We start from the raw sequence: 18,466 nt of genomic DNA, 5'->3' as shown, positions 1-18,466 counted from the left end.
CACCTATGCGTAAGAGAAAATGCTAAAGTTATATTTCATAATCATATCAATTATCTCCAAGTATTACACAGTTGAAACATGTTATGAAGCAATCGATTTGTTCTTCATTTGACGGAGACTCAATTAAACGATCGTTTATTCGGTAGAAACAAATTGTTGAAAATCCATGGGTATTCATGATTCGCATAAATATGGAGGCCATATATGTACATGCATTTTAGCCAATGCATTATGGTCAATACAATTCCAGACAATTTTATTTGGCGTTCACTATAACTTCGTGTATGACTGTGTGTTGCAGTTTATACAACTTAATTTTTACAAACAAAGAAAATGAACACGAGTAGAAGATCGCGAGACAAGCTGCAGATTTCTCCGTCGGTTATCTTACTAAAACAATAAAATTGTTACAATTTGCCAGTGAAACGGATGGGTGGAAGTCTCTTTTCCTGTGTGATTTAATATTTTCATCGAAGAAATGTAAGTATACAGCTGTGACAGCACTATAAGACCGGGGAACAAATAGGGAACAATTAGTGACCCCAGTCGCCCCTCCTCAAAGTGAAGTGAAATAATTATTGAAAAATATACAGAAATGTTTATGTGAAGTATTTTTGCGTTTAAGAAATATAAAACTTTGATTTTTTATCTAGTTTGTTAGTTTTATTCATGAACATTTTTTTTCTGTCTAGTTTTGAGATGCATCCGGAGATTTGTAATCTTTTTTTGTATGATATTATATTTACATCAGATGAACTGAAATCTAATCTCACATTGAAGATTATAATAGAAGCACTAGTTCCATAAACAATTTAAATCGATTCAATTTTGCATCGTATCTGATTCCAACGTATGGTGTATATTTTTTACAATTTGAAATTAACTTCCTTGTATGACCTCTGGTTTGCTGGGCTGTCAGTTTATCCTACTTGACGCGATTCTCGATTATACTATTTACGGCATGGTTTGTTGTCGAAAATGAATCGTAGTGGGAATTATATACAATTTGTGTTAACATATATTCATTTTGATTTGGAATATTGTGCGATTCTGATTTTTTACGTATGAATATGAGATGGGCGCACATTTTTACACGAAGATATGAATGTTATTACCAATTTGATACTATACCGTTGTAGTCTGTGAGAATTGCTGCTCTTGAACGCTTTCTCGTCTCATACCAAACGAGAGAGTGAATATCAACATTCAAAGGGCTTTCTGAATGCGATGTGCCACAAACTGTTATGGTTCACGAATATGGTTTGATCGGCTTATTCTGATCAAATTCCAAACACTGCAAAGATATCCCTACATGATTTAATTATGAGCTCGTAAAACATTATAGATAGATTTTAAAAGTCTTTGGATAAAAAATTAAATTTTTCCTTGTAAACAAATAAACAGAAGATTTTTTTTCCGTAGAACCCTTCTATCAAAAGATTTATATCTGTTAAAACTTATTTTGATCAACATTAATTGGATCAAAATCTAATAATAATACGATAAAAATACTTTACACATAACTGCAACAATTGATATAAATGAATATGCTTGCAAAAATATGCCCAAACATTCGCGCGTACAATTTTTATTAACGGCGTACTTTGCAATACAATGTGTAAAGTATGGCCAATATCGAGGTTGAAACATCAAAACATTCAAGGGGATTGTTAAACATATTGTCGAAAATATTGCTACATTATCACTTTTTATTAAACACTGGGAGATAAATTTAAATTTATAAATATCTTATTCAATCTATAATATAGTATCCGTTTAAATGCAATTTTGGATGGATTTTGTGACAAATTGGATAAAATTCAATGGCAACAATAATTGATCACAGAATAGTATACGATTTTCATTTTTCAAACAGGAATAGCGTTAACAAAAACACTTTTCTGTTCTTCCAAGTGTGAAAAAAGGACAATTCTAAAATGCGCGATAAAAGTTCATGAAAACTCGAATCATATGACTTTGATGAGTTAAAATAAAATCTATCCCATTAATAACGTTTCCGTTATATATGTCTCATGATTTTTGTAAAAAATGCGTAGTATATTCCTGATATTAAGAAAAATTAAATCATCCACTCACCTGTATCAGCTCCTGGATGCTATCGCACTGCTCCAACACCACCACCGTATCACTATTCTCCACTTGTTCCTGATGCAACCGTTGCAGCTGTTGCTTCTGGTCGGCGGCCAGAATCTGGTTCTGAATGCTCTGCCCAGTCGAATCTGGCGGCGTGGCCGGACTCAAAAACCCACTATCTGCGTCACTATGATTGGAAAGTGGCCGCTGTTTCCGAAGCCGATTAAATAGCGGCGTCGAATCGAGGGATGCGTTCCGATAGGGGACATGGCCACCGTGTTTGCTGATGGCTCCGGTGGCTGAAGGTGCCTTCTGGAGATGCGGCAGCGATACACTGGACTTGAGGGGATCGAAGGACAGAAACGGGAGGAAATGAACCTTGCTGACGGGTGGGTCTGATTTAATTTTCGTCGCCGTCCTGTTTGTGGGGGTGGGATGCGAAGATGCGGGTGCTGGGGGTGGGGGACTGCAGGGAAGTGCTTCTTCCGAGCAAAGTGTCCCATGAGCTGAGGAGGAAGGTTCATTTGAGGATGAGTCGGTGGTCTTCGTGGAGGAGGAAGGAGGTGATGAGGACGATGATTCATCACTTTTGCGCTGTTGAAGCAGGGGTGAATTCGGAAGGGAGGTCGATTGCTGACGATGGAGGCGTTCGAACTGAGTGACAGCTGTTTTTGTTACCACTCCGTAGTAGGAGGACTCCTGCTGGTCGCCGTTGATGGAACCGGATATCGATTTCGGTACTACCTGGAGTTGTTCTATCAAACGGTTCCGGAATCCGTAATCACTTTCGTCCGTTGATTCCAGGTTGGACGAGGGAGTTTCAATTACTGAATTCACCATGGATGGGTAGTCTGGACTTGAGCCACTGGAAGACGATGACGTTCGAGTTTTGTTGAAAATTTCATCAATTTTCTCCTCCACTTTTTCCAGCGAAAGACGATTTCGCGCTTCCACGTCAAATGATTCCGGTTCAATTGTGAAATAGTTATCGGAATCTCGATCCACTGCATCGTAGATCAAAGGATTTTGATACAGAAGAGGATCCGCTAGCTCCACAGTTTCCGGTATCGTCCTCATCTTGTGCTCTTTCTCGTTGAAGAAGTCAACCGACGGGTCAAACAAACAATAATTCTCCAAATGAGGGACAGCTCCCTTTCTCTGTCGAACCGGTAGATTCTTCAAAAGCAATGAAGAAAACTCGGGTTTCGTTGGGATGTCGTCTGGTGATAATTCCCGCTTACCTTCGCAGACAACTTCCGGACTAGAGGGTGGCGAAGGTGGAGCCGGCACAGGTGGAGCAGGCAATTCAACTGCGCCTTTGGAAGACATTTTACTAATTTTGGGCGAGGACGGCAGTGTCACATAATTATTGCTTTTCTTCTCCCCCAGCCCCGTGGAAGACGATATCAGCTTTCCGAGGCTGCCAAATCCCTTGAGTTTGGACTTGCTGTTGGCCTCCTTCGGTATGACGTCTTCATTCTTGCTGACAGGTTCCATCGAAATTAGATCCTGTTGGATGACTTCCAGCACCACCTTTCCGGACGATGATGGGGGTGGTGGCGGGGGGTCACGGTAGGGTGGCAATGGAGGAGGAGTACCGATGGCAGCTAGATTAACTTGATCTCCGTCTGACGGGACGGAATTGTTTCCCCCCACCGGAAAATCCCGATAAAGTTCTTTAAACTGTACGCCGGTGTCACTGAGGGATTGCTGTCGGGATCGTACAATCGCTTTCACCGTGCTCGACTTGATTGGGGCTCCCTCCACCGAGAGGCCAGCGATGAAAGAGACTTTTTTCAGACCGCGACCACCCGCACTTTCGCCCCCACTGTTGGATGTTGATGTTGATTGTTTGACTAGCTTTTTCGGAGGGATTATGTTGTTTTTAAGTTTTTGCTGAGACGTCGGTTTATTGTCGTTCGTTGTTTTCGTCAGTAGATTGGATGTTTTCTGAAACACGGAGATTTTCGAACGCGTTGGAGAGGGGACTCACAGTATTTCGATTGGTCGAAACCGTGAACCTAATTCTGTAGCACCCATGGACGTGATTTTTTTTTAATGATGTCATAAGCGCTATATATTAAGAAAACTTTAATTTTAAAACAGCATACTAACAAAATTACGAATTAAAATATACTGAATTAGGTTCACGATTTCAACCAATCAAAATACTGTGACACGGTTTTTCTCTTTTCCTCCTCATCAACTACCTTCTGTCGAAGCACCGCAATTTTCGACTGTTTCGCACTTTTCATGTTTCCTCGATTAGAAACACCGGCTCCATTCTCGTCTGCACCTCCAAACTGTTCACTTCTGGGGCCATCATCTTTGCACTCGTCCCCTGGCGGTGTCCCCTCTTTGGATCCCAGCGATGAGGGTCGACGCTTTACGGTGCCGGTACTGACGCCTGCCAAGTCCCACCCGCCGGAGGATTTGTTCGCGAGGGTCTTCGGTGGACTGGAAACCCGCTGCTGCTGCTGCTGTTGGCTGATGGGACTGCTACTGCTCGGTATCATCTATGGGCAACGGCGCGACGCTGACGCAGGGACGACATTTCATTAGCACGTGAGCGTGGTGGAACTCTTACCGCTCAATTGAACGCAGTTTTGCTGTTGAAGGGGAGTCCTGTGCAGGTACGAATTAAATTTGAATATTCAGAGGGTGCACTTTTCGGAGGATTGTAGCGCAAGAAGCTGCTACTCACAGTTGGAAATGCTTACTTTTCGTCTTATTTCGTGAGGTTGGATGCCAGATTAAATCACGGGGTAATGATGCGATTTCAATGTAAAACGAGAGTCTTTCAGAAATGTTTTTTGAAGGGTGACGGTACCCTTGAAAAATTGAACAATCCCCATTTGTCTGCTTTGGAAGAATATGTTTGCTTTTCACACGTAATGCAGTGTATAAGAGTCACCCCCGGAGACTTCTCATTGATAGGGAATTGTAAATCTTGATGTCCATCATATCGCTGCTTCCCATTGACGATGTTAAAATAAAATCAAAATTAACTGCTTTACTGTGAAAACTGCCCCTGTTTTTTTTCAATTTTTTTTACCACGGCACGGAAGAAGCCCTTAAGTATATGTTTAACAATTGCAATAATGACACCTTCGTGAAATCTTCTACGCATTAAGAGTTTTCAGCATCACATACTTTTCTAAAATAATCCCTATCATCAGTGACCCATCAAGATACTATGGTTAAGAAATGAACTCAATTAATCCATGAAAGATCTTTCCGACGAAAGCTTTTCTGAGAGTTTTCTATGATCTATGAGAACTCCTCCACGAATTCTTTTGAAATTTTTTTTAGAGAACTCTATGCTTTTTCTATGAAAAAAAATACTCTAATTTTCACGCACTTAAATGTGTTCGAAACTTTCTAAGTAATTCTGCTTAGGGTTCGTCCATGAACCACGTGGTCATATTTTTTTTTTAACTTTTCAGAAATTCCTCCTCGCCCTTCGTGACTCTGCGTGGTTTTTGTAAATAAGCTCTCCCTCCACTCCCCTAGAACCACGTGGTTTCCCATGATTGGAACATAAATTTTTGGGCTTCGTGGCCGTGCGGTTAGTGTTACCACACATTTAACCGCATCGAGTCAAGGGGTGTGGGTTCAGTCCGGAAAACTTTTCGTCAAGAACGTATTTCGACAATAGAAAAAAAAAATGGTTTATTACTTCTATCATTTCGACTGTGCCACTGGGCATTGCATGCCAGTCCGTTGTCTAGTGTGGTGCTTCCTTTAAAGAGCAAATTGTCCACTGGAAGCATTAACGTGTCGGTGTTTATTTAAATTTGAACAATTTGAAAACAAAAACCAAAAACAATATGCATTGGTATAGTCGGGTCTCCTATCAAACGCATTCCTATAAGACACTCAGGGCTTTTAGGATTTCATTATTTTGGGGGTGTTGTTGAATATTAGTGTGGGACAAAATTTAGATTCTCGCTCCAGTCCACTTTTTGGATTGCATTTAGTCTATGTTCAGAATTTTTATAGAGGACGATGGGCGACCTCTGGCGATTTTTCTTTGCAAACGTAAGTTTTCCCATAGGAAATCCCATACAAACTTTGAACGGCTGGCGCGTAAATATAGTTTCTCCGATCGAGCTGAAATTTTGCACAGTTGTTATGGGACCTGAATGCAATCCAAAAAGTGGACTGGAGCGAGAATCTAAATTTTTCATATAACCGTGTCCCTGGCTATTGAATATCTCGTATGCATCAAGAGATAGCACAGTACGTCTTCTGTGGAGTTACAGCGCTTAGTAAAATCTACCTTTAGGAGTTAAGGATCATCCTTCAAGCTGAGAACTTTGCCGGTTCGGCCGCTTCTCCTGACTTTCACTAATGTTTGCGCAAACTGTGTAATACGTGCAAGAACTAGGAAAAGTGTACCAGTTATGGCCATAGTGGTTCCCTATTTGGCCATATGTGAAATTTCGATAATATTCACATTTTAAATCTTTTTGAATGTTTCAACATCAAGATATATCTTAAATCTTATCACTACAACACACACAATCTTTTAAAATGTGAAGACATTCAAGTAATCACGTATGGCGAAATATGGAACCATTATGTCCGTAACTAGTACACTTACCCTACTAGAAAACATTCTGTAGGAACATATTTGTACATTCAAATATGTTGGTTCGTCGAACTTGATTTGCATAGCAACCGTTGAAAGTTGTGTAGTATGAAAGGAAAGCAAATTATAGTCTTGGTCACATAAATAATGGAAACATTGGTGTTGGAAGAGAATTTCTCCAAAGGCTCTTCTAGAGATTTCTCCAGGATTTTTTATGCAGGATTTTACCACAAATCTATCCAAGATAATCTCTACAGTGATCCATACAACGATTTTGCCTGAGATTCCTTCACAATGAAGTTTGGATCGCTACCAGATTTTTTTAAAACTGTTCAGATAGAAACCATCAGCAATCCCTTCAGAAATTCTGCCTGGAGGTCCTCCAAGAATTATTCCAGGGATTTCTCCAAGAAACATTCCACGGATTCCTCCAGAAAAATCTCTACAAATTTTGCAACGAGTTTCTTAAAGAGTAGCACAATGATGCAGTAGCTTGTAGCACCCTATCACGCGAAGTGTTGCATTAGCAAATATTGCCAACCAATAGTGATTCGGATAAGGTCAATGGGAAAAAGATTTTCCGATGACTTTTTCAACGGGGAAGGATGATAGTGGCAATATTCAATTGTCAAAGTAACGTAATATTCATGACATTTAACAGCCCCGACCTACAGTGATTTCTCCATTGACTCCTTCGATAATATTTTTGATAAGGTTCTTCATGGAATATTTTCAAGAATGACTCCATGAACTTTTTTAAGTTTATCTAGAGAATTGTTCTAAGCCTCAAAAAATACCGTTGGAAATCTTTCCAAGAATTTCTCTATAAATTCCATCATGAATTCTTCCAGGAATTTCATCAGAAATAGTTGAAGAATACTTCCAGGGATTCCTTCAAGAATGTTTCCAGAGAATCCAAGAGAAATACTTGAAAGGACTCCAGGAGTAATGCCTAGAGAAACCTAACGAGAAAATATTAAGAAATCCTTGAAGGATTATACGGAGGAATCCCTAGATGAAATTCTGGGAAAATCATTGGAGAAATCTCTGGGAAAAACCCTGAAGAAATTCTTGCCGGAGTTTTTGAAGGAAAATCTCTGGAGGAATACCTGGAAAAAAAATCCCTAACACAACTACTAAAGGAACCATAAAAGGGATTTTTTTTTGGAGTAATCTCTGGAGAAATTCCTGAAGAAACTGCTGAAAAAATTTCAAAAGGGTTACCAGGATAAATTGCTGGAGGAATCCTTGAAGACATATCTAGGGTCGTCTTTAGAGAAATCCCTGAAGGAAATTCCAGGAGTATCCTTGGAAAAAAATCTGAAAGAATTATTGTAGAGATTTTGCATGAGAAATTTGTGTCTGTATATTTCTTGAAAAAGCTTCGAACGTATTGCCAAATTTATGGAGAAATACCTGGAATAATCTCTGGATTTTTTTTCTGGAGGAATTACCGGAAGAGTCTCTGGAATAACTATCCAGTGAAATTCCTGGAGTAATGGAATTGAGCTCGATCGGAACTGGTCTAGAAAATACGATTGTGACTAAAAGTTCTTCCTATAGAAATTTCCAGGGATTTTTTTGGAGAAATTTCTTGCAAAATTCTTTTTAGAATCCCTGGAGAAATAGAAATTGTAGAGATTTGGAGAATATTATGAATAATAAAACGACCTACTAGGTGGCAATACAACGTTAGCAAGCTAGTCAAAAATGAAATTCTGGGAGGTTTTTTTTTGTGAAAGTTCTCAATAAAGTTCAGGAGAAACATTTGAATGGATCTGAAAGAGTTCTCGAAAAAATCCCTGCAAGAATCATTAAGTGATAATTCGGGAGAATCACTGAACAATGCAAAATTGGATGAGCATCTGAAGAATTCCCAAATAGAGTCCCTAAAAAATTTAATAACTATGAAATAAATGAAAATTTGGAGGAATTCGTAGAGAAATCTCTGGAGACATTTCTTGAATAAAATCTCAATGAATATTTGTAAAAGTTTTTTTCTTAATATATATTAAGATAAGTAAGGAAACTTTCCAAATAAAACCCATGAAGCGTTCCAGAAGAAGGCCATAGAATGTGGAGAATCTTTATCCAAAATTGTTAATTGAAAAATGTTCCTACATTTTTTAAATTTGATATTATTTGATAATTTCTGGAAAATTATTATAAGCTGTACTATAAGATGACAACATATTGTATGTGTTAGCCATGCTGAAGGCGTCTGTGTTCGATTTCCGGTCGGTCCAAGGTTTTTTCGTTATGGAAATTTTCCTAACTTCGAATACACGAATGCGAAAATGGCAACGTTGGCAAAGAAAGCTCTCAGTTAATAATCATGGAAGCGCTTATTGAACATTAAGCTGAGAAGCAGGCCCTTTCCCAGTGAGGGCGAATGCTCAGAGGAAGAAGAAGAAGAAGAAGAAGAAGAACATATTGTTTTTTTTTTGTGAAAATAAAAACTTGAATTCTTCCAGGAACTTATCACAAGATTCTTTAAAAAAAAATTAAATACAGTAATGACCCAATATTGTCAGCCCCCGATTTTGTCTACCCCCGATTTTAACTACCTCCGATTTTAGCACCTTTTTAGATCCGATTTTGTCAACCTTCAAAAAAAAATATTCTAATGTGGTAATATTAGGTAAAATCATAATGTAAAATGTCAGGTATAACATTGGTCACGTCTATACGATCATCTAAAGTATGAATTCACTTTGTATCGCAGTTGTCACAGAACGCTGTTACGTTAGGAATCTTGTATATTATTACGGTTCATACAAAAATATAAAAAAGGCTGTAAATATTAACAAAAACATTAAACAAAGTTTATAGGCGAGAATAAAAAATAAAAAGTAGTAGACATTTTTTTTTCCCGATTTTAGCTTTTTCAGTTTTTTCAACCCTTAATGCAACATGGGGCTGACAAAATCGGGACATTACTGTATGCCTAAATTTCTAAATATTCCTAAATAAGTACAATTTGTTTTAGTGATTTTTCCCAATTTTCATTCAAGAATTCCTCCAGGATTTTCTCCAGAAATTCATCTATGGATTCCAACAAGGATACTTGCCACCTCTAGGACCTCAAAGGGATCCACAAGAGTTTCCTCCAGGAATCATCCCAGGAAAAACTCCAGGATTTAGTACCTGGATTTTTTTTTTCAGAAAAAGAAACAGAACGTTTTAAGTTTTCATTGAGGAAGAAAATTGCAGGATTCTCTGGAGGAATTTCTGAAAAAAAAAATTTTTTTGAAGGATTATTTGTTCGGATTTTTCTGAAGTTATCTCTGCAGAAATTTTTAAAGAAATTGCTGGAAAAATCTGTGGAAGAATTCCTAGAGAAGTCTCTGGAAATATTTCTGCAGGAATTACAATATATTGCTGAAAGAATTCCTAAAGGCATCTCTGAAAGAATCTCTGGAGTAAAGGCATGGGCCCTATCGGAATTGATATTGAAAAACGGTGATGTTTCTTAGAAGAATCTTTAGAGTAATTGTTTTGAAAATTCCTTATGATAGGCCTAAGGGAATCCCTGAAGAATTCCATGAATAAATCTCTGGAGGAATTATTGGAGTTATCACTTGAGACATTACTGCAGAAAGCTCTGAGCAATTTCAAGATAAATCACTGGAGGGAATCCTGAAGGAGTCAGTGGAAAAAATCACAAAGTTATCCTCGAAAGTATTCCTATCTGATCCGTTTTTAAAATTATGGTTGCGGTTGCGTTTTTGAAATAATAAGAGATAAAATATTTCTTAACTGTTGGGTAAAATTTATGAATTTTGATTCATGGAATGCGACCGATTTATTAAATTATCAAAATTTACAAATTTGGCTGTTTCAAAAACAATTCCGGGTATCCTGATATGTATAAAAATTGTATGTGCCATGTCGTCTATTGAGATCTGATAAAAATCATGAATTTTAAGTTATCGTTTTATTTAAGTATAAAAACACCTTACAGGAACCAGTTGTAGAATATTACAGCTAAAGCTATGTCAAATGTCAGTCACAGAACTCGACCATTTTCGATTTGGATTAAATTTTGCACATGTTTTTGGTATGGTAGAATAAGTGTTTTCCATAGAAAATTTATCATTTTGACTCAAGTGTAACTTTAGAAAATGGCCTATAAACTTTTGTATGCAACTTATTTGAAAAAGAAAAATAACTCCGAAACTGTTGATTTAAGAGAAAAATGTGATATAAAGAAGTTGTAGTGAACCGTTTGGACTATAAGAAAAAAATATTCGCTGAAAAAATGTTTTATTTATTTTCATAAAAAATTCAAAAATAAAACTTGAATTTTAAATTACACAAAAAGCCCATTTTAAATATTTTTTAAATTTTCACCATATAACCTTGATAGTAAAAAGAGGTTTTTGATTTTTTGTCAAAATAAATACGTTTTGATTGCCATAATTATTATATGAATAATTTCTCTAGAAGTAGCGATTTTCGAATTATATCGAGTTTAATGCAAAAATATTATTTAAATAATTCAATAGGCCATTTTCATTAGTTATTCGTGTAATTTCAAATTAAAGTTTTATTTTTGAATAACTTATGAAAATAAATAAAATATTTTTGCAGTGTAAATTTTTTTCTTATAGTCCAAACGATTCTTTACAACTTTTTCATTGAACATTTTTCTTTAAAATCAAAAGTTTCGGAGTTAGAAATTTTCAAATAAGTTGCATGCAAAAATTCATAGGCCATTTTCAAAAGTTACACTTGAGTCGAAATGATCATTTTTTCTACCATACCAAAAACATGTGCAAAATTTAATCCAAATCAAAGACTATCGAGCACGATTTTTTTTCGACTCATTCTGGATGGAATTCGTCTGTGTGTCCTCTGGATTCTCTCGTTTATTTGAATACAAATCATGAAATTTGATCCATCATATTATTGCGTATGAAGTTATAAATGTGGTATGTGCCAATTCCTTCTGAAATAAATTTAAGGTGCCATTGTGTTATCTAAAATAATTTTATAAAGGATCTCTGAAGAATTTTGTCGTTTTAATTTTTGTTAAAGTACCTGACAAAAAGTTGACGGTATGTAGAGAAAACCATTGGGATATTTCTGAAATCAATTTATGAGGAAAATCTCAGGGAATTTTTGAAAGAGTTTATGAAAGAACCCAAAGACATTTTTAACGGAAACATTTAATAGGAAAAAGCCATACAACTTGTGAATCTCCAAAATTCAAATTTTAAATTATTTGTTTCAGAATTATTGATAATTATGGACTGTTCTATTAGGAATATTTCCAGGGAATAATTACAGGCTTCCTTCAAAATTGGTTTTTAATATTCCTTCTTAAGAAGATTTATTAGGCTTATCAGAAGAATATTTCAGAAAGGAGGACATATTGCTTTACTGGCTTTGAAAAAGGAGGACATTTCAATAATTAGTCACACCAGAACAAAAATTTATATTGTTGCTCCTTGAAGAAAGTTCCATAGGAATCATCTAAGAAATCTAATCATGTTGAATAAATAAGCAAATTAATGGATCTGAGTGTCTCATTTTTTCATATCATATTTTCCTAAGATACAAGAGAGGGCGTTAGCTTGGTTGTGAACTTTAACCCAACAAAAGATAATTAAAATACATTCATTGCAAGTGAAAACCAAATTTATTGAAACTCCAAAAGCACTCAACCCTAGATAGCATAAAAAGGAACATTGTTGACTGAACATGTACAGCAAGATAACAAATAAGAGTTTAAGAGGGATGTTAAAGACTAAAGAAATGTTATCTTCAAAGGAAGCCAAAAATACTTTTCATGCTTGACTCTGGGTTAGTTGACAAAAAGTCGAAAGACAAAACGTCGAATGCTAAAACACCGAAAGGACAAACCGACAGAGGGATAAAACGTCCGAAGGACAAAACGTTGAAAGGAGAATATTGGAAGAAAACGAGAAGAATTATTTTCTTCCGGAAGAATGAATAATTTACTATGTGCTAAACATTGTCCAATCGACCACAATGTGAAAAAAGTTATCTGGAAAATATTTCCAAATCGGTATTGAAAAATGAATGCTTTCGACGTTTTGTCTTCTCAATGTTTTGTCCTTTCGACGTTTTGGGTTTAGGCATTTTGGCCTTCGACGTTTTGTCTTTCGATATTTTGGCACTAAACCATCCCATTGGGTTCCGTCTTTCTGTAAAAAAAAATGTAATACAAAAAACCGTAGAAAAATTGTTTAAATGTTATTATACTTTGTAAAAAAAAACATTATTCAAAGAATTTGGTAGTGATTGATTGATTGCTGATTGATACTAATGCAATATTGTTCGTTTTGTTGAGGAATAGATTCTCGTGCACATTTTGAACGTAGAAAAATAAATACTCGCACGTCAGTTTCTATGGCACTTTAATAGAAGCACGCAACTTGCATTCAATGTACAATCCAACATAATGCGTTACATGTGCGTTACTAGTTAGTTTTGTTAGCTACGACGCCATCCAATATAATGGCAAACATGGTGGGAGAATATTTTGGTGTGACAAAATTATTTAGGTGTGAGTCTATTAGAGGGTAAAATCCTCAATATTGGCTTTTTTTCGGTGAATACAATATCTATACTCAGAGTGAAGGGAGTAAAGAAAGTAATGAAATGACAAAATGGATAGAATCGCAAGCGAGCGACGAGAGACATGAATAGAAGTTGAAAATTTGTGTTAACAGAGGGCCATATGCGTGAACAACACAATAGAAACGACAAATCGTTGCCTAACGTCCTGGTCTTGAAAGGCTAGATGTTGTAGTGTTGGTCACTACTAACACGTGAAATGCATGAGTTTCCGATGAAATCATTTCTTTGAAATTTCTTGGGTGGTTCCTGAAGACTATCCAATACATTCTGGCATGGATTTCTGGAAGAGTCTTTGATGAGATTTGTAGGATAATTCCTTGAAAATACTGCTAGAAAGATTACTGATAAATTCCTGAATATAAAGAATGTTTAGTTGAGGGAAATCGTTTGAACTAATTATACTCTGATAACAGCAACAGCAGCAGTGTTTCTGAACTTGTATATGGCTTCCAGAGAACAATTTTTGTTTGTGAATGTTGTTCAAGATTATTATTATACTGAGTTCTCGGATAAGCTAACAGAATTATTTGAGAAGGAATTTTTAGCATACATAATATTCATGACCGTAGGTAGAGAAAACCAGATGTTCTGTCACTGCCATACTACCCAATTGTACTACGAAATTCAACTTGCTCTTTAAATCATATTGATAAAGTCATTGAGTCAGAACAAGTTTCGTAGAGTTTTGGAGAATGTTTGTAAATTCTGAAAATGCAAAAGATGCATTTATTAGCTTTGACAGCAGCCAACCAAGGATTCTGAAAAAAACTCGCGCAACATTTATCATGAATTTCTTTAGCTTTTACTTCTAGCTATATATTAATAAATTTCTTCATCAATTCCTCGAAATATTTAAGAGATTTGCATAGTAAATCTTAACGATTTCTTCAAGATTGTCCTCAGTGACCTTTCAACGAATTCTAATGTGAATTTTTAAAATTAATCAAGAAAACTTTCGAGTCTTTTGCAATTTTTATTTGAACTCTTCAAATATGACTTTGAAAGATATTTGAATATTACTCCATTGACTGTTCGAAGAATTCTTAAAGAGATTTTTCTATAAACTACTCAATGCAGAACTCGATCAATTTTCAAACGATTCGTCAATATTACCTTCTTAGAATTTTACTGATCACACATTGATGATCGTGTCAATATTTTTTTTTAAAGAGTTCCTCCATAACACTTGTAGAGATCTGCCCAAGGACATTTTCAATAATTCTTCTTAATTGTTTTTCTTGATTCTTAAATAAATTGCGGTAGAAATTCTTTCAGAGTTTTTTGGAGCAGTTCTTCTATAGTAATTAACGCATTTTTTGAGTGGGTAATTTCATCTCAAATCAAATCATACCTCACCCAACAAACATTTTTGCTGAATAACAGTTGAACAAATCACTCTTAAGCTAATATCAGTTGAATAAACTATTGTTCTGCTACTAATGTTACTTGGGCAATATCCACCGGATTTTTTTAAGAGTTTATTTATAATATTGTTCCTAGGATTTTTTTCAGGATTATTTCTAGCAAGAAAGTACTTTATCGGATTTTCCACGTTTTGTCGCTAAGAATAACTGAAAATTCTTTAATTAGGTTTGTTGATGAACTTTTTGCGACATTCTGAAGGAATATTATATGAATTTCCAAAGAAATCTTCTGAGGAATTTTTGAAGGATTCTTGATGATATTGTTGGAGAAGTTCTGCATGTCTTGTAGAAAAACTGATACCAGCAGAAATTTCTAAAAAAAAACTTTTGTTTTTAGAGATACCATCGCAAGGTGACAGGAATCAATTTTAATTCTTTGTTCATTTCAAAACACATAACTTCTTGTATCTAAAAAATTCTGTTCATCTGTCGTCCAATTCTTTGACGTATCTCAAGAGGTTTTCGATGCATATACTAATGAAACTTTTGAAGAAAACCTTAGAAACAAAAATCGTAATTGTCCCTATGAGTAATATCTACATGAACTTCCAGAGGGAAACTAATAAACCTTGATGGAATTTGTGGAAGTATAATTAGATTCAAAATAAAAGTTTAGAGAAAATTCCTTCAATGATATAGTTTTTCAAGCAATCACAGAACGAATACTTGATTAAATGCTTCCATGGACTTTAAAACTCTGAGCTTATTTTTTTTAAATCCTAGAAAAAACAAAAAAAATAATTTCTAATATTTTTTGTGAAATAGATTTTAGACTCTTTCAAAAGTGCGTATACGACTTCTTGATAGAATTTTTAGAAAAACTCCAATGCAGTTTTCCAATCGGTGTTCCGCTGACCCTAAAGAGGCCGTGGAGGTGCTCAGGGGTTGACTTGAAAACTTAAGAGTATATGAGAGATAGTCGATAGATAGTGGAGTAGAGTGGAATGGAGTAGAATAGAGTAGAGTAGAGTTAAGTAGAGTAGAGTAGAGTAAACTCACTAAATAACATAACGTAACAAAAATGACATTTTTGCGTATCTATGCATCTCTGGTAAATTTGGGGTTGCTCAATCTGATTCCATTCCCAAAAATGTTCTAGCACGTCTCTATTTTGTTTCCTTTTTCTTTTATGTAACAAAAAAATTAAACTTTGATTCATCAAACATTCAGTGATATAATCCACCAAGCACATAAAATAGGACTTTAACTTTAATTTTAGATAGGGGGACGGACCTGGTGTAGTGGTTAGAACGCACGCCTCTCACGCCGAGGACCTGGGATCGAATCCCATCCCCGAGATAGTCACAAAAAATTTTAGTGACGACTTCCTTCGGAAGGGAAATAAAGTCGTTGGTCCCGAGATGAACTAGCCCAGGGCTAAAAATCTCGTTAATAAAGACAGAAAAAAAAATTTAGATAAATTTGATTTATCTAAAAGTTAGATAAGTTTGATTGAAATTGCACGATACAAATAAGATTAAATCTACTTTTTCAACATGCTTGCAGTCTCCATACAAAATTCTTTGTTTGTCTTATATGACAAGACACAATAGTTTTCTAAACCATCAACAACTTGCATACAAGTTGACAGAAATCGTCAAATTTGGTATATTCAACAGCTTATGGTAGGTAAATAAGCTTATGGGTGGTAAATGACTGGACAATGCGTACCATTGGTACTTCGCGTACCTGCAGGTATAAAATAGACCCCATTTGTGGTCCTTAGCCTCTTGTCCAGTAACTCCTATCCCTACCTCCCCGTGGTGCCGCCTGGGATACGAGTAACCGTAGGGAAGATCGGGTAACCAACCCTGGTGGAACCTTGGTCGTATGCTGATAGGGAAGGGGGGCTCCTCTCTTCTGAGGGTGTAGCTTATCAGAGCGTCTGTTCTCCATGTTAGGGGCGGCTCAAAACAGCGTCTGTTCTCCATGTTAAGAGCGGCTGATCATCGTCCTAGTGCCAGCGTGGGACTCTAAACAGTGCTGTGCACGATGATCCTCCGGCGAGACAGGGTGTTGGTGCAGTCCTTACAAGCCAGCCGTAAAAATCATCAGTACAGGAAGCATACAATGTAAATTCGGACCGGAACAATCGGCATAGACCCAGGCATCGAAAACGGACTAACGATTGGAAACTCGGATCATGGAACTGTAAGTCTCTCAATTTCTTGGGAAGTACCCGCATTCTTTCCGAATTATTGAGGGTCCGCAAGTTCGACATCGTAGCGCTGCAGGAGGTTTGCTGGAAAGGGTCGACGGTACATACGTATAGGGATGGTTATACCATCTACCAGAGCTGCGGCAATAGACATGAGCTGGGCACAGCTTTTATCGTGATGGGCGAAATGCAGAGGCGCGTGATTGGGTGGTGGCCAATCGACAACAGAATGTGCAAGTTGAGGATCAAAGGCCGTTTCTTCAATATCAGCATAATCAACGTGCACAGCCCTCACCTAGCAAGTGACGATGACGATAAGGACGCTTTCTACGCGCAGCTGGAACGTGAATACGACGGCTGCCCAAGCCATGATGTCAAAATCGTTATTGGAGATCTCAACGCTCACCAGCTTACGAACGAAAACGGCCTTAGACTGATTGATTTCGCCGCCTCCAAAAACATGGCCATACGTAGTACCTACTTCCAGCACAGCCTCCCGTATCGGTACACCTGGAGATCACCCCAACAGACTGAATCACAAATCGACCACGTTTTGATTGATGGAAGGTACTTCTCGGACATTATCGACGTCAGAACCTATCGCGACGCAAACATCGATTCGGACCACTACCTTGTGACGGTTAAAGTGCGCCAACGACTCTCCGTTGTGAACAACATTCGGTACCGACGCCCGCCCCGGTACAATCTGGAGCGACTCAAGCAACCCGAAGTCGCAACTGAATACGCGCAAAGCCTTGAGGCAGCGTTGCCGGAAGAGGGAGAGCTCACCGAAGCCCCTCTTGAGGACTGCTGGAGTAGTCTCAAAGCAGCCATAAACAACGCAGCGGAAGGTGCCATTGGATTCGTGGAAGCAAATCGACGGAACGGTTTGTTCGACGAGGAGTGTCAGACGGTTTTGGACGAGAAGAATGCAGCGCGGGCGATGATGCTGCAGCAAGGCACCCGTCAAAACGTGGAACGATACAAACAGAAGCGAAGACAGCAAACCCATCTATTCCGGGATAAAAAGCGCCACCTAGAAGAGTTGGAGTGCGAAGAGATGGAGCAGTTGTATCGTTCTCAAGAAACACGTAAGTTCTACAAGAAACTAAATGCATTCCGCAAAGGCTTTGTGCCGCGAGCCGAAATGTGCCGGGATAAGGATGGAGGTATCTTGACGGACGAACGTGAGGTGATTGAAAGGTGGAAGCAGCACTACGATGAACACCTAAACGGCGCAGAGGAGGAAGATCAAGATAGAAGATGGTATTGGAGCAGAACTTATTAAAATGGGCCCGGACAGGTTGGCCACTTGTCTGCACCGATTGATAGCCAGGATCTGGGATACAGAACAGCTACCCGAGGAGTGGAAGGAGGGAATAATATACCCAATATACAAAAAGGGTGACAAGATAAGAATGTGAGAACTATCGAGCGATCACCATTCTTAATGCAGCCTATAAAATGCTTTCCCAGATCATCTTCCGCCGTCTATCGCCACTGGCAAGCAGATTTGTGGGAAGTTATCAAGCCGGTTTTGCGGACGGGCGATCAACGACAGACCAAATCTTTATGTTGCGGCAGATC

At 37.4% G+C, this 18,466-nt stretch overlaps 1 protein-coding gene across 4 annotated transcripts in view; it reads right to left on the bottom strand.

The window, feature by feature from the left end:
- LOC5564933 (protein sickie) overlaps positions 1 to 18,466 on the bottom strand; it is a 653,305-nt gene that overhangs the window by 600,801 nt on the left and 34,038 nt on the right. For all 4 annotated transcript variants that reach the window (XM_021848047.1, XM_021848048.1, XM_021848049.1 and 1 more), the window contains exons 2-3: positions 4,305 to 4,719; positions 2,098 to 4,044 (exon numbers count right to left, since the gene is read on the bottom strand). In XM_021848047.1, coding sequence (XP_021703739.1) covers positions 2,098 to 4,044; positions 4,305 to 4,610 — 2,253 coding nt within the window. In that variant the 5' untranslated portion in view covers positions 4,611 to 4,719. The remainder of the gene's footprint in view (positions 1 to 2,097; positions 4,045 to 4,304; positions 4,720 to 18,466) is intronic.

Source organism: Aedes aegypti, chromosome 2 (assembly GCF_002204515.2).
Source record: "Aedes aegypti strain LVP_AGWG chromosome 2, AaegL5.0 Primary Assembly, whole genome shotgun sequence".
NCBI lineage: Eukaryota > Metazoa > Arthropoda > Insecta > Diptera > Culicidae > Aedes > Aedes aegypti.
This window is presented reverse-complemented; position numbering and strand designations above follow the sequence as displayed.